Consider the following 27,587-nt stretch of genomic DNA (forward strand, 5'->3'; position numbering starts at 1 on the left):
GTCATCAAAGAAGAAAGCTCGCTCTACCGGAAGGGTCAGTCTCGGACGGTGAGGAGAGTCATGAAACCTACGGGCATGAGGGCGTCATGCACCCCACTCATCCCCCCCTACATTTGGGCCCCTTCCAGGAACGGCTCACCACAACTGGTCACAAGCCACAGGGAGTTGAGAGGATCTAGTGGTTGTTACGCACAAGCTGCAAGCGGAGATACTATGGTGGGCGTCCAACAACATAACACAGGGCAGACCCTTCAGGAACGCAACTCCTTCTGTGACGACCACTACAGACGCGTCCCTCAACGGATGTGAGCCCACTTCCAACAACGGAAGATAGGAGGCCGTGGAACGCCCTCGACTCCGTAAAACACATCAATTACCTGGAGATGGAAACAGCCCTCCTGGCATTGAAAGCGGTCCAGAAACACATCCGCAAGAGGACGGTCTTGATTCAACCAGACAACACCACCACAATGTTCTACCTCAACAAACAGGGAGGGGCGCAGTCATTTCCACTAAGACAACAGATCTGCCACTAGGCAGTACCTCAAGATATCAGCCTGCAAACAGTACACCTACCGGGAGTGGACAACACAACCGCAGATCCGCTGAGCAGGCAGAACAACTGTTCCCTCGAGTGGGAACTGAAGCACAAGACAACACAACGCATCCTCAAACTCTGGGGGACCCCAGAGATAGACCTGTTTGTGACAATACAGGGCAAGAAATGCCGGTTCTTTGCCTCCAAGTTTCATCACCACCGGTCAAAGGGGAGTGCCCGGTCACTATTTTGATCAGGGACATTGGCATACGCTCTCCCACCGATACCCCTGCTCCAAAGAGTGTTGGAACAACCAAGACAACCAGGGACAAACCTAAGTCTCATTGCTCGACAACGGGTCAGACAAACATGGCGCTCAAGTCTGTTAGAACTGTCCAAAGGTCAAATAATCCGACTCTAAGCAGACAAGGACCTACTAACAATCATGGGCGTGTGCAGGGGGGGCAAGGAGGGGCGCTTGCCCTCCACTGGAGCGTCCCTCCTTGCCCCCCCGGCGGACGCCCATGCTTAGTGTCTGTCAGTCACTGCCTTAGTTTGCTGCTCATCTTTTTATTCACTCTCAGGTGTGCATGGAGGGAGATTTATATATTTATTGTGTTCTGCCATGTGGTGCTTGCATCAGGAATTGCCTTTTGTTAAAGGTGTAAGTTGTACTTCCAGGTTTCGGCGGCAGTCGTCTGTCCGTCCTTTGTTGTTTTCATGACACTGCTGGTTTCTCCGGTGGCTGCTGTTTGTTTGTGATGGGTCAGGTTCTTGGCTCTAGTGAAAGGCGCCCTTCGGCTGCTTTGTTGTGCTAAGAAGTGTTTCTTCATTTTACACCACCAGGCTCCCCGCGGAGCGTCTGCCTCTTGCTCTGGTGTTGTTCTTGTCCTCAGGCTGCTCCCCGTCCCTTCTCACCTCTCTGAGAGCCAGTGCCCCCTTTGACCCTCTACCTGCCGCCCACCCCCTCCCCCACCTCTTCTCCAGGTTCACACCTCGGTGCTTTCACACTTAACGTCACCTCCGGCTCACATTTTCAGAGAGGGCCCCGGGCTCCTTATCACCGACATGAGGAGGAGGAAGAGAGAGGGGCGACAGAGGAAGACTTGGTGGGATCGGGAAGACGGATACGGTGGGGGGTGAGAGTGAACGAAGAAGGGGGGAGATAAAGAGAGAGAAGCAGTGGGGAAAGACCGAGAAGTAGGGAAGAAGGAAGATGAGAGAGCAAGTGGAGGGGGAGTGGGGGGTCTGGGTGAGGGAGAGCAGCTTCAGAGAAGGGAGACCTGTGTCCTAAGTCCACCAGTTAAGACAGCAGGTCCAAAGGAGAAATAACCAGGCCAGACAGAGTAGGTCCAGGCAGTGTGCACGGAGGCAGGCTCGGTGGGTCCGGAAGAGGGACAGGGCAGGCAGAACAGCTCCAGAGAAGGGCGAGCGGAACCGGACCAGGGCGAGCCGAGCCGGACCAGGGCGAGCAGAACCAGGCCAGGGCGAGCAGAACAGGACCAGGGCGAGCAGAACAGGACCAGGGCGAGCAGAACAGGGCCAGGGCGAGCCGAGCCGGACCAGGGCGAGCAGAACCAGGCCAGGGCGAGCAGAACAGGACCAGGGCGAGCAGAACAGGGCCAGGGCGAGCAGAACAGGGCCAGGGCGAGCAGACCCGGACCAGGGCGAGCAGATCCTCCTGAGCAGGGAGACGGCACGATACACAATCAGAATGTAGTGTCCAGCTTTTGTGGTGCCAGGGGGTAACTTTAAGGTTCAGGGTGGGTGTGTGTTTTAGGGTGCTCGGGAGTCATTTTAAGGTTCAGGGTGGGTTAGGGATTGGGGTGCCAGGGGGATAATTTAAGGGTTCAAGGTGGGTATGGGTTTTGTGGTCCCAGGTGGGTAATTTTAGGGTTCAGGGTGGGTATGGATTTTGGGGTGCCAGAGGGACAATTTTAGGGGTCAGGGTGGGTATGGGGTTTAGGGTGCCAGGGGAGTTCATTTTAGGGTTCAGGGTGAATATGGGTCTTGGGGTGCCAGGGGGACAATTTTAGGGGTCAGGGCGGGTATGGGTTATGGGTGCCAGGGGGTAATTTTAGGGTTTAGGGTGGGTATGAGTTTGGGGGGGGGGGGTAATTTTAGGGTTAAGGGTGGATATGGGTTTTGGGGTGCCAGGGGCATAATTTTAGGGTTCAGGGTGGGTATGGGTTTTGGGGTTCTAGGGGGTAATTTTAGGGTTCAGGGCGGGTATGGATTTTGGGGTCCCACAAAACAAAGAGATGGCTGTGGCACAACAACCCTATGGTGTATGAGATCATATGCGGCCTGCTTCCTGCCCCCCATGGCTCCTCCTGCGCCCCACCTGGCACACATCATGTCGGAGGATGGTGATGACGTTAACATTTTGCCCCCCCTGGAAAAATGTCTGCAGACGCCCATGCGAACAATGCAACAGCGCCAAATCTTCCACCTGGAGCCAGCGACGCTGCACCTAGCGGCCTGGCACCGGAACAGCAGCTTCACAAACTCCACATGTTAAAAGTGCTGCAGCCCAGCAGCGGAGAGGCCTCCCCCTCCTTTCACCGGGCCTCTCTGCCTGTGCATTCATGTTCACTCAATGAGCCGTTGTGTCAAGAGGGGGCAGGCCCAGACACACCCGGGAACTTTCCATCTCCTTGAAAGGCCTGAAGTCTGAGCTCTGCTGCTCCCGGGGCACGCACAGCAGCACACATCTGTACAGCACACTGTACAGCACACATCTGCACATCTGCACAGCACACATCTGTACAGCACGCACAGCACACATCTGTGCAGTACACTGTGTCTGCCTCCTCACACACATCTGTGCGGCACGCACAGCACACATCTGTACAGCACACATCTGTACAGTACACTGTCTGCCTGCTCCCGGGGCACGCACAGCAGCACACATCTGTACAGTACACTGTGTACAGCACACATCTGTACAGTACACTGTGTACAGCACACATCTGTACAGTACACTGTACAGCACACATCTGTACAGTACACTGTGCCTGCCTCCTCGCACACATCTGTACGGTACGCACAACACACATCTGTACTGTACAATACTGTGTACAGCACGTCTGTACAGTACACTGTGCACAGCACACATCTGTACAGTACACTGCACAGCACATCTGTACAGTACATTGTCTGCCTGCTCCCGGGGCACGCACAGCAGCACACATCTGTACAGCACACATCTGTACAGTACACTGTGTCTGCCTGCTCCTGGGGCACGCACAGCAGCACACATCTGTACAGTACACATCTGTACAGTACACTGTACAGCACACATCTGCACAGCACACGTGTACAGCACACACCTGTACAGTACACTGTGTACAGCACACATATGTACAGTACACTGTGCCTGCCTCCTCGCACACATCTGTACGGTACGCACAACACACATCTGTACTGTACAATACTGTGTACAGCACGTCTGTACAGTACACTGTGCACAGCACACATCTGTACAGTACACTGCACAGCACATCTGTACAGTACATTGTCTGCCTGCTCCCGGGGCACGCACAGCAGCACACATCTGTACAGTACACTGTGTCTGCCTGCTCCTGGGGCACGCACAGCAGCACACATCTGTACAGTACACATCTGTACAGTACACTGTACAGCACACATCTGCACAGCACACATGTGTACAGCACACACCTGTACAGTACACTGTGTAGCACACATATGTACAGTACACTGTGTACAGTACACATCTGTACAATACACTGCGACTGCCTCCTCGCACACATCTGTACAATACACTGCGACTGCCTCCTCGCACACATCTGTACAATACACTGCGACTGCCTCCTCGCACACATCTGTGTGCTGTACAGATGTGTGCTGAGCAGAGAGCAGTCCCTGCTGAGAGCAGCAGTCACGGTGTAAAACCGCCGCAGGCAGAATAAAAGCGGCGCACCTTTATTATCACAAGGAGTGCGCAGGCGCAGGCCTGTTCTCTGCCGAGGGTCACACGGCGTGCGCTTCACTCTGGGGATCCGTTCATACAGGGCGCTGCTGCGGTCCTTCTATGCAAGACAAACACATTCATTGCCACCTTATGTAGCGGTTTAGATTTAAGAAATATTCATTGTGTGTAATGTTGCGCTTTATGTTGTTTTTTTGGGGGGGCGGGGGGGGGGCACCTCGCTCCGTGTCAGGAACTCCGTGTCCTGGCCAGGCTTTCCCAGTAAAAGTCCGTGTTTGTCGGCAAGCCCGGACTACAAGGCCCACAATGCATTGGGTTATATCATGAAGGCCTGGAACTGGAACAAGCGGCCTGAGGCCACAGAGTGAGGCAGCAATCCTCCCTACGTCTCAAACCAGCCGTCTCACATTCAAGACACCTCTCAAGACGGACCTCCTCCTACGAAGACGTAGGAATGCCAACGACCCCTCATTATGTTTCAAGAAATTACTCTCGACTTACAAGACCTTCAGGTAGACTTACAACGCCTCAGAAGCATCACCTTCAAGCTGAGGAACAATCATGGTGCAACATGACTCCTGGGAAGAACAGGCAGAGCAATGCGCAATCCACTACCCCCGCCTCCCCCTAGGATCTCTACAATCCCAGAGACCCCCACCTGAGATGGAGAACCAGACCCTGCCTCCATGACCCCACCCGGCCCTTTAGACAGACATTCACTCCCTCCTCCCCCTCCTCTCATAATTCCACATCCTCTGGCAGCACAGACATTCTGGAACAAACCCAAACCATTCCTGCGAACCCACAAGGAAACCTGGGACCAGCTCCAGAGCTGTTAATAACTCCAACCTCATGCGAGTTACCGTCACCCAGACTACCTCAGCGTCACCCAGACTACCTCCGCGTCACCCAGACTACCTCCGCGTCACCCAGACTACCTCCGCGTCACCCAGACTACCTCCGCGTCACCCAGAATACCTCAGCGTCACCCAGAATACCTCAGCGTCACCCAGAATACCTCAGCGTCACCCAGAATACCTCAGCGTCACCCAGACTACCGCAGCGTCACCCAGACTACCGCAGCGTCACCCAGACTACCGCAGCGGACACCCAGAATACCTCGGCGTCACCCAGAATACCTCGGCGTCACCCAGACTACCTCGGCGTCACCCAGACTACCTCGGCGTCACCCAGACTACCTCGGCGTCACCCAGACTACCTCGGCGTCACCCAGACTACCTCGGCGTCACCCAGACTACCTCGGCGTCACCCAGACTACCTCAGCGGACACCATATCTCACCTGAAATGCACGCTACTCAACTGCAGATCAGCCGTACGGCACGCAGCGGATATCGCTGACCTTACCCTTACACATGAACTCGACCACTTAATTCTGACTGAAACTTGGCTAAATGATTCCTCCGCACCTATCCTTGGCTTACAGTTCCTCACGATCATGACATCATAAGATCAGATCGACCCCACAGGCCAGGTGGAGGTATCGCCTGCATACATCGCAGCGGTCTCTCAGTGAAACATCCACAAGCCGCTGCTCTGTCCTCATGCAAATACCTATGCATTGATGTCGCTAGCGACAACAGGACGTTATGCAAACTGCATGCGCTCTACCATCCGCCAGGAGATAACGTCACATTCTTAGAACAAATTATGGAAATCACCTCAACCAACGCTGGACAACATGGCAGCCACACCTTCCTGGGAGATTTCACCCTCCACTGGAATGACAGAATGACTCTGCAGTGAGCAGCCTTAAAACCTCCTTAGATGACCTCAAACTGGTCCAGGTTTGTGACAGTCCTACACACAATAAGGGTGCGACCTTAGATCTAATCATAGCTAAGGTCGATGCCATTCTACTCTAACCTATAGTCCCCGGTGATCGGACCGACCACCACTTCATCACGTCATCATCACTGACCTGGTGGAAACCAGCAAGGCTCAACTCAAGAAACCTAAACACTGGAAAAGGAGCTCAAGAAATATTAACTCGAAAGATCCGACAGCCATCAGCAACAACCTCTTGCCCCCGCCTGTTGAGACGTTGGACGTCCATGAGCCCACTGACCATACAACAATACCATGACGTACTTTAATGGTGGCCGCACCCCTTTCTTTAGACGAGCCGCGTCTAAAGAAAGCGGTACAAATGGGGGTGGTGATGGACGGAGCATCTGAATCAATCAAACACTCACACCCAGTCAACAGATCTGGGTTTAATCCATCACCGTTCTTTAGCCCACTCTGCCACCCCAGTTCAGACATGGCTATATGCAAATCAGTCTGACCCTGTGCCTCATGGGAACAGTCCAGCCCGAACTGCCAAGCCATGCCTTCCCTGGACCGGAAACAAGCTTCCGAGGACCGGTTTCTGGCATTCCAGCCGTCTTCAGCCCAGCTTGCTTGAATCCAGTGGCAAAGTGAGCAAGGGACTCACGTCTGAGCATACCCTGCCACACTTATGGCGGCCAAAAGCGGTACAAAAGGGGTGGTGATGGACGGAGCATCTGATCCAATCAAACACTCACACCCAGTCAACAGATCTGGGTTTAATCCATCACCGTCCTTTAGCCCACTCCACCACCCCAGTTCAGACATGGCCATATGCAAATCAGTCTGACCCTGTGCCTCATGGGAACAGTAAAGCCCGAACTGCCAAGCCATGCCTTCCCTGGACCGGAAACAAGGTTCCGAGGACCGGTTTCTGGCATTCCAGCCGTCTTCGGCCCGGCTTGCTTGAATCCAGTGGCAAAGTGAACGTCTAAAGAAAGTGGCATGTCTGCCTTTAAAGTGAAAGCGCGGCATGGCACACTTTTACAACAACAACAAAAACATTTGTTCCTCATCAAGTTGACAAACTAATTTTTTCAATGTACAAGCACCCCATTCCGTGCTTCCACTTTAATAGCGGCCGCGTACCTTTCTTTAGACGAGCCGTGACTAAAGAAAGGGGCGCAGCACCCATTAAAGTGAAAGCGCGCAATGGGCCGCTTGTAAAAAATATATATATATATATATATATATATATATATATATATATATATATATATATATATATATATATATATATATATATATATATATTTGTTTATGGAGGTAAATTCGGTGAGCCATGTTTAAAGAAAGGGGCACCGCTGCCATTAAAGTGAAAGTGCATCATGGTGCACTGTAAAAACAAAAAAGTTAATAAATAGAAGGAAAAAAACATGCGGCTGCATTCGGCGCCACAAGTAAACCAGAGGCCCGGCAGCAACTAGATCAGCTGAGGCGTGCCGTGCGATGAAAGAAAAAAAGGAAAGCAGTGCGAGAGACCGAGTTCTGCCTCCAACAGCAGGCAGGAGAAAATAATTTAACAAAATTGTTCTCAGAGGCTGTAATTAAAGCCTTCCAAGTAATAGCACATGTAACATGGGGGAGTCCTCATGGGAGGTTACAAGATGAGAAGAGGCGGTACTAAGGAGGGACTACTAAGACTATTGACCAATGAAAAGCCACCATTTACAAAGGACAGGGACAGGAGCCAATTAAAAAAAAAAGATGGGCGGAAAGTGGGTGGAGCTTCAAGTCCATAGCTGAATACAGCATGTCTCGAAGAGACAGCGCAAGCTGTACCTAGGCGAGACCTAAAAATTGAAACTGAACTGAGGACAGCAATGTAGCACCTTCCGGACTCTCCAGATCTCAACCTCCCCACACCTCGTATCACTGAGCTCGCACCCCTTTCTGGGCATTACCCCAAAAATAACGCTTTGTGGTAAAGTCTGGACAGGTTACTCCTATTTTGAAGAAACCGATGGCAGAACAGGCGGACCCCAACAACTTCAGACTAATCAGTAACATCCCGACCCCGGAGAAGCACTTGGAGAAGTGTGTGCCCTCTCAGCTAGCCATAGAACAATTCCAACTATTAGACCAGTTCCAACCTGGCTTCCGACGGGGTTGTAGCACTGAAGCGGCTCGCAGGCACATTGGAGACGATGGCTAGAAGTGATGGATCTAAATGAATCCCACCTGCTAGTCCACCTTGACCTATCGTCCGCTTTTGACACGGTTAAACACGGCAGCCTCCTAGAATTACTGGAAAGTTGGATGGGGCTCTCTGGGTCTGTCCTGAATTGGTTCACCTCTTACCTCCAGAACAGAACAAAATAATTCAAGGTTAATCAGTCCCTTTCCAATTATCCACCCGTCACACTAGCGGGCCCTCGGGGTTCGATGCGCTCTCCGACACATCACCTGCATCAAACGTATGCCAACGACACCAAACCCTACTTGAAACTATCTTCCTCTGAAGATATCTGGTTTCTAAACCCAACTCTTCAAAAACTCAAAACTGGTTGACGCACAACCACGTCTAACTAAATGCTCAAAAAATGGAATTCCTCCTAATCGCCCCATCCCATCAGTCCTCTGATGTCAGAGAATGGATGAAGCAGCGAACAAGGACCTAGTAATGGCCGACAACACACTGGAATAAATATAATGTCTTTTCTCTTCAAGGTGTCCCCTTTGCAAGCTGCATCCGTTAATCATTTACCTATGAATGGCAAATATAGAGCGCGTGTTTGTTTAATGTCCCTGTTCCTCGCACCGTGATAACCGAACCTATATGAACATATGCACAGTAGTTAGTATGTGCTCCATTTGGTTCTAAAATAATCATTGCTGAGTTGTGGACACGGTTTCATTACAATGGATAATTGCATTAATTTCTCATGAATTATTATTGAACAAAGAGCACAGATACGCAGAATGAAAATAAGCGAAAGAGCGTCAGGCCGCTTTCTGCTAATTGTTTATTCTAAAATATTCAACAGGGGTCAGATAATGTTATAAAAGTTTGGTAGAGTGTAGGACGGCCAGAGTGTGACTTCTTGCCAGGAGTCGGAGACGAGACAGGGCTCGGAGAGTCGTTTCACCCTACCCCCGTTGAGGGCTAGCGGGGGCTCTTTCAGCCTTCACTTGCCGGGGGCTATCAGCCTTCCTCCCAGCCTGAATGAGAACCGCAGATAATGCGATTTTATTGAACGGTAACTTCATTGTTGGAAGCAGGTATGAGTGTGAACCATCTTTGGAGCTCGAGTAAGTCTTTTCATTTGTGGCAGAGTTTAGCTGAGTGAGCCAAAGATACAAGGGGGGAGTTATTATAACGCTAAAAAGTCAAAATGATGGAATTCTTACTTATGTTCACACTACTAGTCATCATTGCAGCTACTAGTCTATTTATTTTTATTATAGTTTATACTCATATTGTGTGCACTAGGATATGATTCTAAAATAAAGCTTTAAACTAGGTCTATTGTTTCCTAGTGTTCTTGAGTGTGCATTTCTATCACTGCTCGGTGGGTTGTGCAGTTGTTTCAACCCCATGGTATTTCTGTCTTGTGTTGGCACATTGACAAAGTCCTTACTGCCAGGAGGTCTAGAAATCCTGCCCTCTCAGGCCGTGTTCAAGAGGATCATGGTTTTCACATCCTGTTGCGGGGCACTTTCTTCTAGACCTTTGAGTAAATTCTGATGACAGGCTCAAGAAACCAACTATTACAGTTGGCAGCGACTTCGATGTAATAGTGGATACCTACTTCAGCCGAGGCAGGTGCTTTGTTTCTGCTGTGGGTTTGTCGGGTGGTTATTCCCCATTTTGATTTCAGTTTTAAGTTTCATGTTTTCTGTCGGTTTATTGATAATGCCCACAGACACTGGAATTACGCGGTTCTGCAGCGCATTTTGCATAATTATGGATTTTCCTCATTTGTCACATAAACCATAATTTGTAGATTTTAACAAAAAAATCCTTTCTAGCTCAAAAGGATCAAACGTTACAAAAAATGTGGCAACGCGTTGCTGAGCAGCGGAAGGCGCTTCTCACACGTTGACTGTTCACCCTTCAGTTGCGTATTGCTGTATTTGGGAGTTTAAATTGTGCTAATAAAGTGAAATCTTTAACCAGACAGTGTTAACCTGCAAAAATGACGAACGTATACTGTCACAAATTGTGCTGCATTATGCCTCATAATTTGCATTTCCTTGCAATATAAATTATTCAGCCCTGCCACTTAATTTGGTGGCAGGGCTGAATAATTGACCGCACAGATCCAGTAACCCGGATAATGGCACAAGCTGCACTTTTTAGACACGGAACATTTCAGGGTACCAGTCACACAATACGCACCCACTTTCCTCTCACTGAGTCTCAATCTCATCTCTTTTCATGTGCCAGACCCCTCTGAAGAGACCCCTCCACCTATGAGGACATAGTAATGACACTGCCCATCCTCCTAAGAAGACATAATAATTAACCCTGGGCGTAGTTCGCGTAGTCACGCTACGTGCACTTTTAACTATGTCGCGCTACGCGTAGCCACGCGAACTGTGTAGTGCGGTAGGAAAATGCTGTTCACAATGATTGCACAGTGCCGGATGCTTGTCCACACTGTGCAATCATTGCGACGGCACCATGCACAGTGCAAGCGGTCGTTTTCTGCCACTCGAGTAGATTTGTACTCGAGCGGCAGCTTTCTCAATGCGGACTGGTAGTTTCTCATCGCGCGCGGTAGCAACCACTCGCAATGAGAAACCTGACCTCCCCGCGTTGTGAAACTCGCCAGGAGGTTTATTTTCCACACTCGCGATCGGCAACTTGATGTTGCCGATCGCGAACGAGGAAAAAGTCACACCGGGGATGTTGATTTCGCTCGCTCATGGTCGCCAACTTGACGTTGAGTAACGCGAGCAAGCATAAATGCCAGCTATGCTACGCTACGCGTTTTTGCACTGTGCTACGCGCAATTTGCGTAGCACGCTGTTGCGTTGCGATGCAAACTCTGCGAGAGTAGCCCAGGCCTAATAGTAATGACAAACCCCCACCACTCCTCCTACGAGGACACAGTAATAAGACCCGCTTCCTCCTACGAAGATGTAGTAATGACACCCCTTTCTCCCTACGAGGACATTGTAATGACATAGAAAACTGACAGTGAATCTGTTCGGCTTAATTGGTTGCAAAGATTGTATTTTAAGTATCTTAAGGGGTTAAGGCATCTGTAGCAGAGAACTGTGTGTTCTCAGTAAATCTCGGTGAATAATGATTGTAAGATAACTCTGGAGGTTAGTGCACTTGCTGGAAAGATCAGTGTTGGCCTCAGTTTTGCACAGAGGATTAATGTGTCTCATGCAAAGCACATCCTGGAACATGCAAATGACAGATTTCATGTTATGCAGATAGCTAAGTGGGTTACTGCTTTGAACACAGAGAACCTTGTGTTACTTGCAGTTGTATTATAGCTCAGTGAGCTATGGAAGGTGATGTGTGACTTCTACACCTTGTAACCCCCGCTGTTTTATGTAACACATCCTGTACATTCATTTACAAACGTATATGATTATTGTATATGTAATATGTACGTGTGATGTAAAGCGCCCCGACACCCTGCATTGGGATGAGTAGGGCTACACACGAACACATAGTGGTACTTAAATTATTTCAAGGCCTCCTCGGGGGCTTTAAGCTCTGTATAAATGCAGTTTGCTTTGTGTAAATACCGGGAAAGACCAACACATCTGACTTCTTACAAGGCAGGCAAATCTCCTAAACAGGGACAGAACAAAGTGCAAAGCTGCCTCTCCTAAGTGTGTGTGAAGTGCAAACAAGGTGCAGCCTTTGTTTCCCCTCTGCTGGTGCGAGCCTTTGTTTCCCCTCTGCTGGTGTGAGCCTTTGTTTCCCCTCTGCTTGTGTGAGCCTTTGTTTCCCCTCTGCTGGTGTGAGCCTTTGTTTCCCCTCTGCTGGTGTGAGCCTCTGTTTCCCCTCTGATGGTGTGAGCCTTTGTTTCCCCTCTGCTGGTGTGAGCCTTTGTTTCCCCTCTGCTGGTGCGAGCCTTTGTTTCCCCTCTGCTGGTGCGAGCCTTTGTTTCCCCTCTGCTGGTGCAGCCTTTGTTTCCCCTCTGCTGGTGTGAGCCTTTGTTTCCCCTCTGCTGGTGTGAGCCTTTGTTTCCCCTCTGCTGGTGTGAGCCTCTGTTTCCCCTCTGATGGTGTGAGCCTTTGTTTCCCCTCTGCTGGTGTGAGCCTTTGTTTCCCCTCTGCTGGTGCGAGCCTTTGTTTCCCCTCTGCTGGTGTGAGCCTTTGTTTCCCCTCTGCTTGTGTGAGCCTTTGTTTCCCCTCTGCTGGTGTGAGCCTTTGTTTCCCCTCTGCTGGTGTGAGCCTCTGTTTCCCCTCTGATGGTGTGAGCCTTTGTTTCCCCTCTGCTGGTGTGAGCCTTTGTTTCCCCTCTGCTGGTGTGAGCCTTTGTTTCCCCTCTGCTGGTGCAGCCTTTGTTTCCCCTCTGCTGGTGTGAGCCTTTGTTTCCCCTCTGCTGGTGTGAGCCTTTGTTTCCCCTCTGCTGGTGCAGCCTTTGTTTCCCCTCTGCTGGTGTGAGCCTTTGTTTCCCCTCTGCTGGTGTGAGCCTCTGTTTCCCCTCTGATGGTGTGAGCCTTTGTTTCCCCTCTGCTGGTGCAGCCTTTGTTTCCCCTCTGCTGGTGTGAGCCTTTGTTTCCCCTCTGCTGGTGTGAGCCTTTGTTTCCCCTCTGCTGGTGCAGCCTTTGTTTCCCCTCTGCTGGTGTGAGCCTTTGTTTCCCCTCTGCTGGTGTGAGCCTCTGTTTCCCCTCTGATGGTGTGAGCCTTTGTTTCCCCTCTGCTGGTGCAGCCTTTGTTTCCCCTCTGCTGGTGTGAGCCTTTGTTTCCCCTCTGCTGGTGTGAGCCTTTGTTTCCCCTCTGCTGGTGCAGCCTTTGTTTCCCCTCTGCTGGTGTGAGGCCCTGACTGCTGCAGCCAGGAGACTCCAACAGAAGGAGGCCTGAGGACCCTCAGACTGGCCTTGTGAAGGAGGGATTCACGGCAGGGGCTGCAGGTCTGGGGAGCTCTGGCAGAGGGTGGGGGTCCCAGTGCAGCCTGTGGGAGAGCCGAGGGGCTTTGACAGAGCCGTGGGGGCTCAGAGGCGCCGTCCACAGCCATGCAGGAGGCTGTGAAACCCAAAGACAAAACACACACTCCTGTCTCCAGCAGCAGCACGGAAAAATATATTCACATGGATGTATATATAGAAGGAGGGGGTGGGAGCAGAAATGAATCACTGGATGGAGGGAGGAGAGAAGGAGGACTTCAGGCTGAGGGGGAAGAGGCCAGAGAGGCCAGGCTCTGCAGCCAGTGTCAGGGGAGGGGCCAGAGAGGCCAGGCTCAGCAGCCAGTGTCAGGGGAGGGGCCAGAGAGGCCAGGCTCAGCAGCCAGTGTCAGGGGAGGGGCCAGAGAGGCCAGGCTCTGCAGCCAGTGTCAGGAGAGGCCAGAGAGGCCAGGCTCAGCAGCCAGTGTCAGGGGAGAGAGGCCCAGGGAGGCCAGGCTCTGCAGCCAGTGTCAGGGGAGAGAGGCCAGGCTCAGCAGCCAGTGTCAGGGGAGAGAGGCCAGGCTCAGCAGCCAGTGTCAGGGGAGAGAGGCCAGAGAGGCCAGGCTCAGCAGCCAGTGTCAGGGGGAAGAGGCCAGAGAGGCCAGGCTCAGCAGCCAGTGTCAGGGGAGAGGCCAGAGAGGCCAGGCTCTGCAGCCAGTGTCAGGGGAGAGGCCAGAGAGGCCAGGCTCTGCAGCCAGTGTCAGGGGAGAGGCCAGAGAGGCCAGGCTCTACAGCCAGTGTCAGGGGAGAGGCCAGGCTCTGCAGCCAGTGTCAGGGGAGAGGCCAGAGAGGCCAGGCTCTGCAGCCAGTGTCAGGGGAGAGGCCAGAGAGGCCAGGCTCTGCAGCCAGTGTCAGGGGAGAGAGGCCAGAGAGGCCAGGCTCTGCAGCCAGTGTCAGTGGAGAGACCAGAGAGGCTAGGCTCTGCAGCCAGTGTCAGTGGAGAGACCAGAGAGGCTAGGCTCTGCAGCCAGTGTCAGGGGAGAGAGGCCAGGCTCTGCAGCCAGTGTCAGGAGAGAGGCCAGGCTCAGCAGCCAGTGTCAGGGGAGAGAGGCCAGGCTCTGCAGCCAGGGTCAGAGGAGAGGCCAGAGAGGCCAGGCTCAGCAGCCAGTGTCAGGGGAGAGAGGCCAGGCTCTGCAGCCAGTGTCAGGGGAGAGGCCAGAGAGGCCAGGCTCAGCAGCCAGTGTCAGGGGAGAGAGGCCAGGCTCAGCAGCCAGTGTCAGGGGAGAGAGGCCAGGCTCTGCAGCCAGTGTCAGAGGAGAGAGGCCAGGCTCTGCAGCCAGTGTCAGAGGAGAGAGGCCAGGCTCTGCAGCCAGTGTCAGAGGAGAGACCAGAGAGGCTAGGCTCTGCAGCCAGTGTCAAAAGAGAGGCCAGAGAGGCCAGACTCTGCAGCCAGGGTCAGTGGAGAGGCCAGGCTCTGCAGCCAGTGTCAAAAGAGAGGCCAGAGAGGCGAGGCTCTGCAGCCAGTGTCAGGAGAGAGGCCAGGCTCTGCAGCCAGTGTCAAAAGAGAGGCCAGAGAGGCGAGGCTCTGCAGCCAGTGTCCGAGGAGAGGCCAGGCTCTGCAGCCAGTGTCAGAGGAGAGGCCCAGAGAGGCCAGGCTCTGCAGCCAGTGTCAAAAGAGAGGCCAGAGAGGCCAGGCTCTGCAGCCAGTGTCAGGGGAGAGGCCAGAGAGGCCAGGCTCTGCAGCCAGTGTCAGGGGAGAGAGGCCAGAGAGGCCAGGCTCTGCAGCCAGTGTCAGAGGAGAGGCCAGAGAGGCCAGGCTCGGCAGCCAGTGTCAGAGGAGAGAGGCCAGAGAGGCCAGGCTCTGCAGCCAGTGTCAGGAGAGAGGCCAGGCTCTACAGCCAGTGTCAGAGGAGAGGCCAGAGAGGCCAGGCTCTGCAGCCAGTGTCAGGGGAGAGAGGCCAGGCTCTGCAGCCAGTGTCAGGAGGGAGGCCAGGCTCTGCAGCCAGTGTCAGGAGGGAGGCCAGAGAGGCCAGGCTCTGCAGCCAGTGTCAGGAGGGAGGCCAGGCTCTGCAGCCAGTGTCAGAGGAGAGAGGCCAGAGAGGCCAGGCTCTGCAGCCAGTGTCAGGGGAGAGGCCAGAGAGGCCAGGCTCTGCAGCCAGTGTCAGGGGAGAGAGGCCAGGCTCTGCAGCCAGTGTCAGGAGAGAAGCCAGGCTCTGCAGCCAGTGTCAGAGGAGAGAGGCCAGAGAGGCCAGGCTCTGCAGCCAGTGTCAGGGGAGAGGCCAGAGAGGCCAGGCTCTGCAGCCAGTGTCAGGAGAGAGGCCAGGCTCTGCAGCCAGTGTCAGAGGAGAGAGGCCAGGCTCTGCAGCCAGTGTCAGAGGAGAGAGGCCAGGCTCTGCAGCCAGTGTCAGGAGAGAGGCCAGGCTCTGCAGCCAGTGTCAGGAGAGAGGCCAGAGAGGCCAGGCTCTGCAGCCAGTGTCAGGAGAGAGGCCAGGCTCTGCAGCCAGTGTCAGAGGAGAGGCCAGAGAGGCCAGGCTCAGCAGCCAGTGTCAGGGGAGAGAGGCCAGGCTCTGCAGCCAGTGTCAGGGGAAGAGGCCAGAGAGGCCAGGCTCAGCAGCCAGTGTCGTCAGGGGAGAGAGGCCCTGCAGCCAGTGTCAGAGGAGAGAGGCCAGAGAGGCCAGACTCTGCAGCCAGTGTCAAAAGAGAGGCCAGAGAGGCGAGGCTCTGCAGCCAGTGTCAGAGGAGAGGCCAGGCTCTGCAGCCAGTGTCAGAGGAGAGGCCCAGAGAGGCCAGGCTCTGCAGCCAGTGTCAAAAGAGAGGCCAGGCTCTGCAGCCAGTGTCAGGGGAGAGGCCAGGCTCTACAGCCAGTGTCAGAGGAGAGGCCAGGCTCTGCAACCAGTGTCAGAGGAGAGGCCAGAGAGGCCAGGCTCTGCAGCCAGTGTCAGGGGAGAGAGGCCAGAGAGGCCAGGCTCTGCAGCCAGTGTCAGAGGAGAGGCCAGAGAGGCCAGGCTCAGCAGCCAGTGTCAGAGGAGAGAGGCCAGAGAGGCCAGGCTCTGCAGCCAGTGTCAGGAGAGAGGCCAGGCTCTACAGCCAGTGTCAGAGGAGAGGCCAGAGAGGCCAGGCTCTGCAGCCAGTGTCAGGGGAGAGAGGCCAGGCTCTGCAGCCAGTGTCAGGGGAGAGAGGCCAGAGAGTCCAGGCTCCGCAGCCAGTGTCACAGGAGAGAAGCCAGGCTCTGCAGCCAGTGTCAGAGGAGAGAGGCCAGAGAGGCCAGGCTCTGCAGCCAGTGTCAGGGGAGAGGCCAGAGAGGCCGGGCTCTGCAGCCAGTGTCAGGGGAGAGGCCAGAGAGGCCAGGTTCTGCAGCCAGTGTCAGAGGAGAGAGGCCAGGCTCTGCAGCCTGTGTCAGAGGAGAGAGGCCAGGCTCTGCAGCCAGTGTCAGAGGAGAGAGGCCAGGCTCTGCAGCCAGTGTCAGAGGAGAGAGGCCAGGCTCTGCAGCCAGTGTCAGGAGAGAGGCCAGGGAGGCCAGGCTCTGCAGCCAGTGTCAGGAGAGAGGCCAGGGAGGCCAGGCTCTGCGGCCAGTGGCACAGGAGAGAGGCCAGGGAGGCCAGGCTCTGCAGCCAGTGTCACAGGAGAGAGGCCAGAGAGGCCAGGCTCTGCAGCCAGTGTCACAGGAGAGGCCAGAGAGACCAGGCTCTGCAGCCAGTGTCAGGGGAGAGGGGCCAGGCTCTGCAGCCAGTGTCAGGGGAGAGGCCAGAGAGGCCAGGCTCTGCAGCCAGTGTCACAGGAGAGGCCAGGCTCTGCAGTCAGTGTCACAGGAGAGAGGCCAGAGAGACCAGGCTCTGCAGCCAGTGTCAGGGGAGAGGCCAGAGAGGCCAGGCTCTGCAGCCAGTGTCAGGGGAGAGAGGCCAGGCTCTACAGCCAGTGTCAGGGGAGAGGGGCCAGGCTCTGCAGCCAGTGTCAGGGGAGAGGCCAGAGAGGCCAGGCTCTGCAGCCAGTGTCAGGGGAGAGCCAGAGAGACCAGGCTCTGCAGCCAGTGTCAGGGGAGAGGCCAGAGAGGCCAGGCTCTGCAGCCAGTGTCAGGGGAGAGAGGTCAGAGAGGCCAGGCTCAACAGCCAGTGTCAGAGGAGAGAGGCCAGGCTCTGCAGCCAGTGTCAGGGGAGAGGCCAGAGAGGCCAGGCTCTACAGTCAGTGTCAGGAGAGAGGCCAGAGAGGCCCGGCTCTGCAGCCAGTGTCAGGAGAGAGAGGCCAGGCTCTACAGCCAGTGTCAGGGGAGAGGCGGGAGAGGCCAGAGAGGCCAGGCTCTGCAGCCAGTGTCAGGGGAGAGGCCAGGCTCTGCAGCCAGTGTCACAGGAGAGAGGGCAGGCTCTGCAGCCAGTGTCAGGAGAGAAGCCAGAGAGGCCAGGCTCTGCAGCCAGTGTCAGGGGAGAGGCCAGAGAGGCCAGGCTCTGCAGCCAGTGTCACAGGAGAGAGGGCAGGCTCTGCAGCCAGTGTCAGGAGAGAAGCCAGAGAGGCCAGGCTCAGCAGCCAGTGTCAGAGGAGAGAGGCCAGGGAGGCCAGGCTCTGCAGCCAGTGTCAGGGGAGAGGCCAGAGAGGCCAGGCTCTGCAGCCAGTGTCAGGGGAGAGGCCAGGCTCTGCAGCCAGTGTCAGGGGAGAGGCCAGAGAGGCCAGGCTCTGCAGCCAGTGTCACAGGAGAGAGGCCAGGCTCTGCAGCCAGTGTCAGGGGAGAGGCCAGGGAGGCCAGGCTCTGCAGCCAGTGTCAGGGGAGAGGCCAGGGAGGCCAGGCTCTACAGCCAGTGTCAGGGGAGAGGCCAGATAGGCCAGGCTCTGCAGCCAGTGTCACAGGAGAGAGGCCAGGCTCTGCAGCCAGTGTCAGGGGAGAGGCCAGAGAGGCCAGGCTCTGCAGCCAGTGTCACAGGAGAGAGGGCAGGCTCTGCAGCCAGTGTCAGGAGAGAAGCCAGAGAGGCCAGGCTCTGCAGCCAGTGTCAGGGGAGAGGCCAGGCTCTGCAGCCAGTGTCACAGGAGAGAGGGCAGGCTCTGCAGCCAGTGTCAGGAGAGAAGCCAGAGAGGCCAGGCTCAGCAGCCAGTGTCAGAGGAGAGAGGCCAGAGAGGCCAGGCTCTGCAGCCAGTGTCAGGGGAGAGGCCAGAGAGGCCAGGCTCTGCAGCCAGTGTCAGGGGAGAGGCCAGGCTCTGCAGCCAGTGTCAGGGGAGAGGCCAGAGAGGCCAGGCTCTGCAGCCAGTGTCACAGGAGAGGCCAGGCTCTGCAGCCAGTGTCAGGGGAGAGGCCAGAGAGGCCAGGCTCTGCAGCCAGTGTCAGGAGAGAGGCCAGGGAGGCCAGGCTCTGCAGCCAGTGTCAGGAGAGAGGCCAGGGAGGCCAGGCTCTGCAGCCAGTGTCAGGGGGGAGAGGCCAGGCTCTGCAGCCAGTGTCACAGGAGAGGCCAGAGAGGCCAGGCTCTGCAGCCAGTGTCAGGAGAGAGGCCAGAGAGACCAGGCTCTGCAGCCAGTGTCAGGAGAGAGGCCAGAGAGACCAGGCTCTGCAGCCAGTGTCAGGAGAGAGGCCAGGGAGGCCAGGCTCTGCAGCCAGTGTCAGGAGAGAGGCCAGAGAGGCCAGGCTCTGCAGCCAGTGTCAGGGGGGGAGAGGCCAGGCTCTGCAGCCAGTGTCAGGGGAGAGGCGAGGCTCTGCAGCCAGTGTCAGGGGAGAGGCCAGAGAGGCCAGGCTCTGCAGCCAGTGTCAGGGAAGAGGCCAGAGAGGCCAGGCTCTGCAGCCAGTGTCACAGGAGAGAGGCCAGGCTCTGCAGCCAGTGTCAGGGGAGAGGCGAGGCTCTGCAGCCAGTGTCAGGGGAGAGGCCAGAGAGGCCAGGCTCTGCAGCCAGTGTCAGGGAAGAGGCCAGGCTCTGCAGCCAGTGTCAGAGGAGAGGCCAGGCTCTGCAGCCAGTGTCACAGGAGAGAGGCCAGGCTCTGCAGCCAGTGTCAGGGGAGAGGCGAGGCTCTGCAGCCAGTGTCAGGGGAGAGGCCAGAGAGGCCAGGCTCTGCAGCCAGTGTCAGGGAAGAGGCCAGAGAGGCCAGGCTCTGCAGCCAGTGTCAGGGGAGAGGCCAGGCTCTGCAGCTAGTGTCACAGGAGAGAGGCCAGGCTCTGCAGCCAGTGTCAGGGGAGAGGCCAGGGAGGCCAGGCTCTACAGCCAGTGTCAGGGGAGAGGCCAGAGAGGCCAGGCTCTGCAGCCAGTGTCACAGGAGAGGCCAGAGAGGCCAGGCTCTGCAGCCAGTGTCAGGGGAGAGGCCAGAGAGGCCAGGCTCTGCAGCCAGTGTCAGGAGAGAGGCCAGGGAGGCCAGGCTCTGCAGCCAGTGTCAGGGGGGAGAGGCCAGGCTCTGCAGCCAGTGTCACAGGAGAGGCCAGAGAGGCCAGGCTCTGCAGCCAGTGTCAGGGGAGAGGCCAGAGAGGCCCGGCTCTGCAGCCAGTGTCAGGAGAGAGAGGCCAGGCTCTGCAGCCAGTGTCAGGGGAGAGGCCAGAGAGACCAGGCTCTGCAGCCAGTGTCAGGGGAGAGGCGAGGCGAGGCTCTGCAGCCAGTGTCAGGGGAGAGGCCAGAGAGGCCAGGCTCTGCAGCCAGTGTCAGGGAAGAGGCCAGAGAGGCCAGGCTCTGCAGCCAGTGTCACAGGAGAGAGGTCAGGCTCTGCAGCCAGTGTCAGGGGAGAGGCGAGGCTCTGCAGCCAGTGTCAGGGGAGAGGTCAGAGAGGCCAGGCTCTGCAGCCAGTGTCAGGGAAGAGGCCAGAGAGGCCAGGCTCTGCAGCCAGTGTCAGGGAAGAGGCCAGAGAGGCCAGGCTCTGCAGCCAGTGTCAGGGGAGAGGCCAGGCTCTGCAGCCAGTGTCACAGGAGAGAGGCCAGGCTCTGCAGCCAGTGTCACAGGAGAGAGGCCAGAGAGGCCAGGCTCTGCAGCCAGTGTCAGGGAAGAGGCCAGAGAGGCCAGGCTCTGCAGCCAGTGTCAGGGGAGAGGCCAGAGAGGCCAGGCACACTTAGGGCCACCACAGGCACAGAGAGTGGCTCCTGCGAGACATGGGGAGGTGTCGAGACCCACTAATGGCACCGCTGGCACAGAGAAAGACCCCGTGAAACACTTAGCAGCACCACTGTTGGGGCACTGCTGGCACAGAGAGAGGCACCAGAGACTCCGAACAGTCCCCTTGGCGCATGAAGCAACACCTAGGGGTCACTGGAAGAAACTGCTTGAATTGTTCTGCGTCCCTCGTACCCTACGGTACTCCTGGCCACAAGACCACAAACCCACCTCTGCCCGAGGGCATGTGAGCCCTCTCCCCAACCAGCGCTTTCTTTGCCGCTCCTGGCACATTCAGAGGCGAGTCTGGCACATACTGCACTGCGAGGGTGGGCGGTGAGCTCCGCTCCGCTGGCGGAGTTCACGGAGTTTTGTCCATTCCGCGCTCCGCTTGGAGCACGGAGTTCAGCAAAACTCCGCACAGCGGAGAGGAGTTCACCGTTTACAGCGGTGCACAGGCATGACAGGAGAGAGACGGGTTGGCTGATGTGTGGCGGTCGCAATGGAGGCGCTGGCTCCGCCTCCGGGTTGTAATTGGTTGTTGGCCTCCTTCGCCCTGTGCCTCACTCCTCCTCGCCCGCGCCGGACGAGGAAGGACGGGAGGAGGAACCATCCCGGCTATATACTCGGGGCGGGTTCTATTCAGTTTTTCTGTTTTCTTTTCTGAGGCAGGAGGATTTCTCAGTTAATTAGTTGTATTGGGGTTTTGTAAACAGGTTAGCCTGGAACAAGCCCGGAACAGCTTTTTTTATGATTTGGATGCATATATTGGTCACTGCCCTCCCTCTCTCACTTACCTTCACACTCGCACATTGCGGCATCTTTCCCTTCCTCCCCTCTGGGGCACCTTGTTCATAATTGTATTCAACAAATGTGATGTTTGAACAGGAGAATCTAATGTTCAAATATGAAATAAAATGTTGAATCTGCACATTATCATTTATACTTGAATTAACAGGTGTTGTTGATGTGTATGTTTCACATTTTTGAGTTTGTGTCACTGGGACCATTTTTTCTGGTACAGTACTTCCCCCAGGTCCTAGTGACGTGTCTGGGATCACCCCTTTGTTTTGTAACTCGATACGCAACGCAGCGCCTGTTTCATATTCAGCAGCACCTGGTACAGTCTGCAGCGCCTCCAGTGTATTAAACAGCATGCTGGTACACTGCGCAGCGCCCCAATACACCGCGCAGCACCCATGCGTATTCAGCAGTGTCCCGGCACACTTTGCAGAGCCCCAGCACACTCTGTGGGGCCCCGGCACACTCCGCAGAGAGCCCCCCGGCACACTCCGCACAGAGCCCCCGGCACACTCTGCACAGAGCCCCCGGCACACTCCGCACAGAGCCCCCGGCACACTCCGCACAGAGCCCCCCGGCACACTCCGCGCAGAGAGCCCCCCGGCACACTCTGCGCAGAGAGCCCCCCGGCACACTCTGCGCAGAGAGCCCCCCGGCACACTCTGCACAGAGCCCCCGGCACACTCTGCACAGAGCCCCCGGCACACTCTGTGGGGCCCCGGCACACTCTGCAGAGAGCCCCCGGCACACTCTGCACAGAGCCCCCGGCACACTCTGCAGAGAGCCCCCGGCACACTCTGCAGAGAGCCCCCGGCCCGGCACACTCCGCACAGAGCCCCCGGCCCGGCACACTCCGCACAGAGCCCCCGGCCCGGCACACTCCGCACAGAGCCCCCGGCCCGGCACACTCCGCACAGAGCCCCCGGCACACTCCGCAGAGCCCCCAGCACACTCTGCACAGAGCCCCCGGCACACTCTGCACAGAGCCCCCGGCACACTCCGCACAGAGCCCCCGGCACACTCTGCAGAGAGCCCCCGGCACACTCTGCACAGAGCCCCCGGCACACTCTGCACAGAGCCCCCGGCACACTCTGCACAGAGCCCCCGGCACACTCTGCACAGAGCCCCCGGCACACTCTGCACAGAGCCCCCGGCACACTCTGCACAGAGCCCCCGGCACACTCTGCACAGAGCCCCCGGCACACTCTGTGGGGCCCCGGCACACTCTGTGGGGCCCCGGCACACTCTGTGGGGCCCCGGCACACTCTGCAGAGAGCCCCCGGCACACTCTGCACAGAGCCCCCGGCACACTCTGCACAGAGCCCCCGGCACACTCTGCAGAGAGCCCCCGGCACACTCTGCAGAGAGCCCCCGGCCCGGCACACTCCGCAGAGAGCCCCCGGCCCGGCACACTCCGCACAGAGCCCCCGGCCCGGCACACTCCGCACAGAGCCCCCGGCCCGGCACACTCCGCACAGAGCCCCCGGCACACTCCGCAGAGCCCCCAGCACACTCTGCACAGAGCCCCCGGCACACTCTGCACAGAGCCCCCGGCACACTCCGCACAGAGCCCCCGGCACACTCCGCACAGAGCCCCCGGCACACTCTGCAGAGAGCCCCCGGCACACTCTGCAGAGAGCCCCCGGCACACTCTGCAGAGAGCCCCCGGCACACTCCGCAGAGCCCCCGGCACACTCTGCACAGAGCCCCCGGCACACTCTGCACAGAGCCCCCGGCACACTCCGCACAGAGCCCCCGGCACACTCCGCACAGAGCCCCCGGCACACTCCGCACAGAGCCCCCGGCACACTCTGCAGAGAGCCCCGGCACACTCTGCAGAGAGCCCCCGGCACACTCTGCAGAGAGCCCCCGGCACACTCCGCACAGAGCCCCCGGCACACTCCGCACAGAGCCCCCGGCACACTCCGCACAGAGCCCCCGGCACACTCCGCACAGAGCCCCCGGCACACTCCGCACAGAGCCCCCGGCACACTCCGCACAGAGCCCCCGGCACACTCCGCACAGAGCCCCCGGCACACTCCGCACAGAGCCCCCAGCACACTCCGCAGAGAGCCCCCGGCACACTCCGCAGAGAGCCCCCGGCACACTCTGCACAGAGCCCCCGGCACACTCTGCAGAGAGCCCCCGGCACACTCCGCACAGAGCCCCCGGCACACTCCGCACAGAGCCCCCGGCACACTCCGCACAGAGCCCCCGGCACACTCCGCACAGAGCCCCCGGCACACTCCGCACAGAGCCCCCGGCACACTCTGCACAGAGCCCCCGGCACACTCCGCGCAGAGCCCCCGGCACACTCCGCGCAGAGCCCCCGGCACACTCCGCACAGAGCCACCCGGCACACTCTGCACAGAGCCCCCGGCACACTCCGCACAGAGCCCCCGGCACACTCTGCACAGAGCCCCCGGCCCGGCACACTCCGCACAGAGCCCCCGGCACACTCTGCACAGAGCCCCCGGCACACTCTGCACAGAGCCCCCGGCACACTCTGCACAGAGCCCCCGGCCCGGCACACTCCGCACAGAGCCCCCGGCACACTCTGCACAGAGCCCCCGGCACACTCCGCACAGAGCCCCCGGCACACTCTGCACAGAGCCCCCGGCACACTCTGCACAGAGCCCCCGGCACACTCTGCACAGAGCCCCCGGCCCGGCACACTCCGCACAGAGCCCCCGGCACACTCCGCGCAGAGCCCCCGGCACACTCCGCGCAGAGCCCCCGGCACACTCCGCGCAGAGCCCCGGGCAGTGGTCAGAGGCTTCAAAAGAGGGTCTCGGCTTCAGGGGACCCCTGCCGGACAGAGGCGGCTGTGAGACATTTACGGGGGCAGCCACCCCCTCCTGCACACCCGAGGCCATAGACCGGGCCTGAACTGCAGGAAGTGAAAGGTATTCTTTTAGAGTCTTCTGCAGCCAGAAACATTTTCCTGTAAGTGCAGTGATTTGGTTTTGAAAAGAGTTTCTCATCAAACCAGAGGCCCAGATTCTTGACCTTAGGCTTGGAAGGGGAGTGGACCCAGGGGCAGGGCCCTGAGCAGGAGAACAGATGTTATGATGTTTGCCTAGAATCCACATGGGACCTCTACAGGACAGAGAGGAGGCATTGGGGAGGGGGGGGGGGGGGTGAGCCGAGTGTCATCCGCATAGGAGATGATGGTAAACCCAGGAGGCCGGGCCACTGAGCAGTAGAACAGATGTTACCCTGTTTGCCTAGTATCCACATGGCGACCTCTACAAGCCTAGATTGGAGGCTGTAGGCGAGGAGTTCTGCGGGCGAGAGGTGGTGAGCCGAGTGTCATCCGTGATGACACATGGTGATCTCAGCCTGCTTTCTGGCCCTGAGAATTAACCCCTTCGCTACGGTGGGAGTTTCACCCCAGCGCTAGCGGGGAGGGGGGCCGCACGGCGCTCCCATGCTTATGACAGAACCGCTCCGTCACGAGCCTCGGGCGCGCTGTGCTTGTGACGGAGCGGTTCCGTCACGGCCCGCCCGCTCAATGGAACGTCCAGCGCAGGCGCGAAATCAGCGCCGTGCAGGCGGACGAAATCAGCGCCGTGCAGGCGCGAAATCAGCGCCGTGCAGGCGCGAAATCAGCGCCGTGCAGGCGCGAAATCAGCGCCGTGCAGGCGCGCCGAGTGGGCTGTGACAGAACCGCTCCGTCACCAGCACAGCGCGACTGAGGCTGGTGACGGAACCGCTCCGGAGGGGTTAAAAGGAAATTAGATTCTTCCTGTCTGAAAGCCGCCTCAAGACAGTGGTAACGGCCCTCATAATGTCGCGCTTGGACTATGGTAACGGCCGATATCTTAATGCTCAAAAGCAGTTTATCAATCAGCTCCAACTAGCCCAAAACGCCGCAGCCAGATTGCTGCAAGGAACCCCCGAAATGTGTCTCCGTAAAAGAAGCGCTGAGGCAACTGCACCGGCTGCCGGTTAAACAAAGAGTACGATTTAAGGCACTGTGTACCGTCTTCAAGGCCATTAATGGAGCAGGACCCGAGTTCCTTAAGCGTAAATTCCAACGGTATGTCCCCGGAAGAATGTTACGCTCCACAGGAGGTAAACAAGTTCAAGTCCCCGCATTTAAAAGTCAATTGGGGAGGCCGGAGTTTCATCCCGTGTGCTTCCAGGGCATCATCCCGTGAACGCCCCGGATCTCCTCTCCTTTAGAAAGCGGCTGAAGACATGGCCATTCTCCCAGTCGTACACATCCTTTAGCTCCCTAGCAACCAGTGCTTAGCGCCAGGACTAGGCCTCGGCGGTACATTTCGTTCCACTCGCAGAATGTGTGAAATGTAGGTAATTTTGCGTTCCGCAGAGAACACGGAATTGCCAAAAATTCCACGGCTTCGCGGAATGTTTTGCTTGTTCGCGCTTTCAAAATGCGTGTTCGCGTGATATTTCTCCCCGAGCGCGCAAACAGCATTCGCGAACAGGAAAAAAGCACCACAAACGGGCGGAACAAGCAGTTCCGCGTGTTCGCTGAACGTTTGCGTGCTTGTAGAGAATTTTTACCGTTTCGCGGAGCTTTGCGTAGCGCGACTATGCAAATTACGCCCACCCCTAGCCAGGACACCCTAGGGTAACCGTGCGCTCTATAAGTGCATTTAACATAACATAACATGCGCGTAGGAGATGATGGTAAACCCAGGGGCCGGGCCGCGAGCAGTAGAAAGGATGTTACGTCGTTTGCCTGGTATCCACATGGGACCTCTACAGGCCTAGGGAGGAGGCCATGGGGGGGGGTCATGTGGGCGAGAGGTGGTCAGCCGAGTGTCATCCGCATAGGAGGCGATGGTGAACCCGCAGCGTTGGGGCCTACGCCGGGGACGCATGTAAACATTAAAGAGGGCGGGGCTCAAGGAAGAGGCGGGGGCACCCCCTGTTGCATAGGGCGGGGGGGGGGGGGGGTCTCCTGTTAATGTTTTAAGTCCAGTCACTCTGAGCCAGAGGGGGCTCAGAAAGGCTGCGTCGTGTTTAAAATACCACTTCCAGATTCAGAGGGCAGAGGCGGGCTCTCAAACTGGCAGCGCCTTCCCTCCAGCCCGGGTCTCTATCAGCTGCCCCCCTGCCCCCGTCAGACTCTCGCCTGAAACCTCCCCCCCCCCTGCTCTCAGACTCCAGGGGGTCTGCCCCAAACCTGCAAGGCCCGCAGGTGGCACCTCCTGGACCGGGCAAGGCGCCCCTCTATGCAACTAGGGTCGAATTACACTCTATGTACCCTCTTGCACCCCTAACTGGGGGTGACTTACACTCTACGTACCCCCCTCCACCCCTCAGCTGGGGCACGTGCATTCATTGCACCCACGTCCTGCCCTGAATTGGGGGTCTCTTGCCCTCCCCGTGCCCCCCTGTCTTGCCACGCACGTGCCCTGCGCCCCCTGGGCACTGGGGGGGGGGGGGGGGGGCAGTGTGCCCACTGCCCACGGGGCACTCACCGTCTCCATGGCCAGGATCATGCCCTTGGTGCTTCTCAGGTAGGAGGTGAAGGCCTCCAGGCCCTGGGGCGCGCCCCCGCCGCGCTCTCCCGTGTCCGCCATCCTGTGGGGGCACCGAGGTCTGCCGAGGATCACAGGAGGGTCCGGAGGTGGCGAGTGGCACCCGAGGGTCCGCCGAGGATCACACGGGGGTCTGCGGGGGGAGCGGGGATCACAGGGGGGTCCTGGGAGGGCAGCAGGGATCAGCGCAGGGTCCGGGAGTGCCGAGGATCACACGGCGGTGCAGGGTGGCACACAGGGGGTTCAGGGGCACCCCGTCTCCAGAGCTGCGGCTGGCACAGAGCAGGAGCTGGATGGGCGCGGCGGGAGGGAGTGAAGAGTGAGTGCGTGGGGGAGGGAGGGGCGTGCACAGGGGGGGGGGGGGCAGCTGCCTGACAGGAGCAGGTTTGAACCGGGCCCGGGGCGGGCCCTCCTCTGGGCAGGGCGCCACAACCCACAGCGGGCACACCCTCGCCGCAGTGCAGCCTGGGAAGGGGAAAGTGGCGGGCTGGCACGGGCTCCAGAGCAGACCTGCAACCCCCGGGGGGGGGGCTGGCACTGGGTGAGACACGCTGTCCTCGGAGGCGCAGGCGCATTAACCCACTCAGCATCTTTAGGACTGTCTGGAGATCACCCCGCGGGTTATTTGAACATCTCTGCAGCAGGAGCGGCGGAGCACAATCCGCTGAGCTATCTCACCACCCCCCAAACCAGTGATCTGTGGGTTTTATGTGCAGAGGCAGCGGGGGGCGCGGTAACACCACAGACTGTCTATGTCACCAGATCATGCGAGGCACTGAGCATCTCTGCAGGAGGCGCTTGAACCCACCGCGCTGGCCTTCAAGGACGCGCACACAGTACTCTGCAGGGTACAGAGAGATCTCCGCAGCAGG

The 27,587-nt window shown here is 57.7% G+C and overlaps 1 protein-coding gene across 3 annotated transcripts in view; it reads right to left on the reverse strand.

Moving 5' to 3' along the window:
* Positions 1-26,992, reverse strand: part of PLP2 (proteolipid protein 2) — a 61,798-nt gene extending 34,806 nt beyond the window's left edge. For 2 of the 3 annotated variants that reach the window (XR_013602036.1, XR_013602035.1), the window contains exon 1: positions 26,656-26,813. Coding sequence is in view for 1 of the 3 variants with exons in the window: in XM_078664523.1 (XP_078520649.1) it covers positions 26,656-26,757 (102 nt within the window). In the remaining 2 variants the exon portion in view is untranslated. Of the gene's footprint in view, positions 1-26,655; positions 26,875-26,905 lie in introns of those variants that run through there. The other variant, XM_078664523.1, reaches the window with a different exon arrangement.
* Positions 26,993-27,587: the final 595 nt, after the last annotated feature.

This window comes from Lissotriton helveticus, chromosome 10, assembly GCF_964261635.1.
Source record: "Lissotriton helveticus chromosome 10, aLisHel1.1, whole genome shotgun sequence".
Classification (NCBI taxonomy): domain Eukaryota; kingdom Metazoa; phylum Chordata; class Amphibia; order Caudata; family Salamandridae; genus Lissotriton; species Lissotriton helveticus.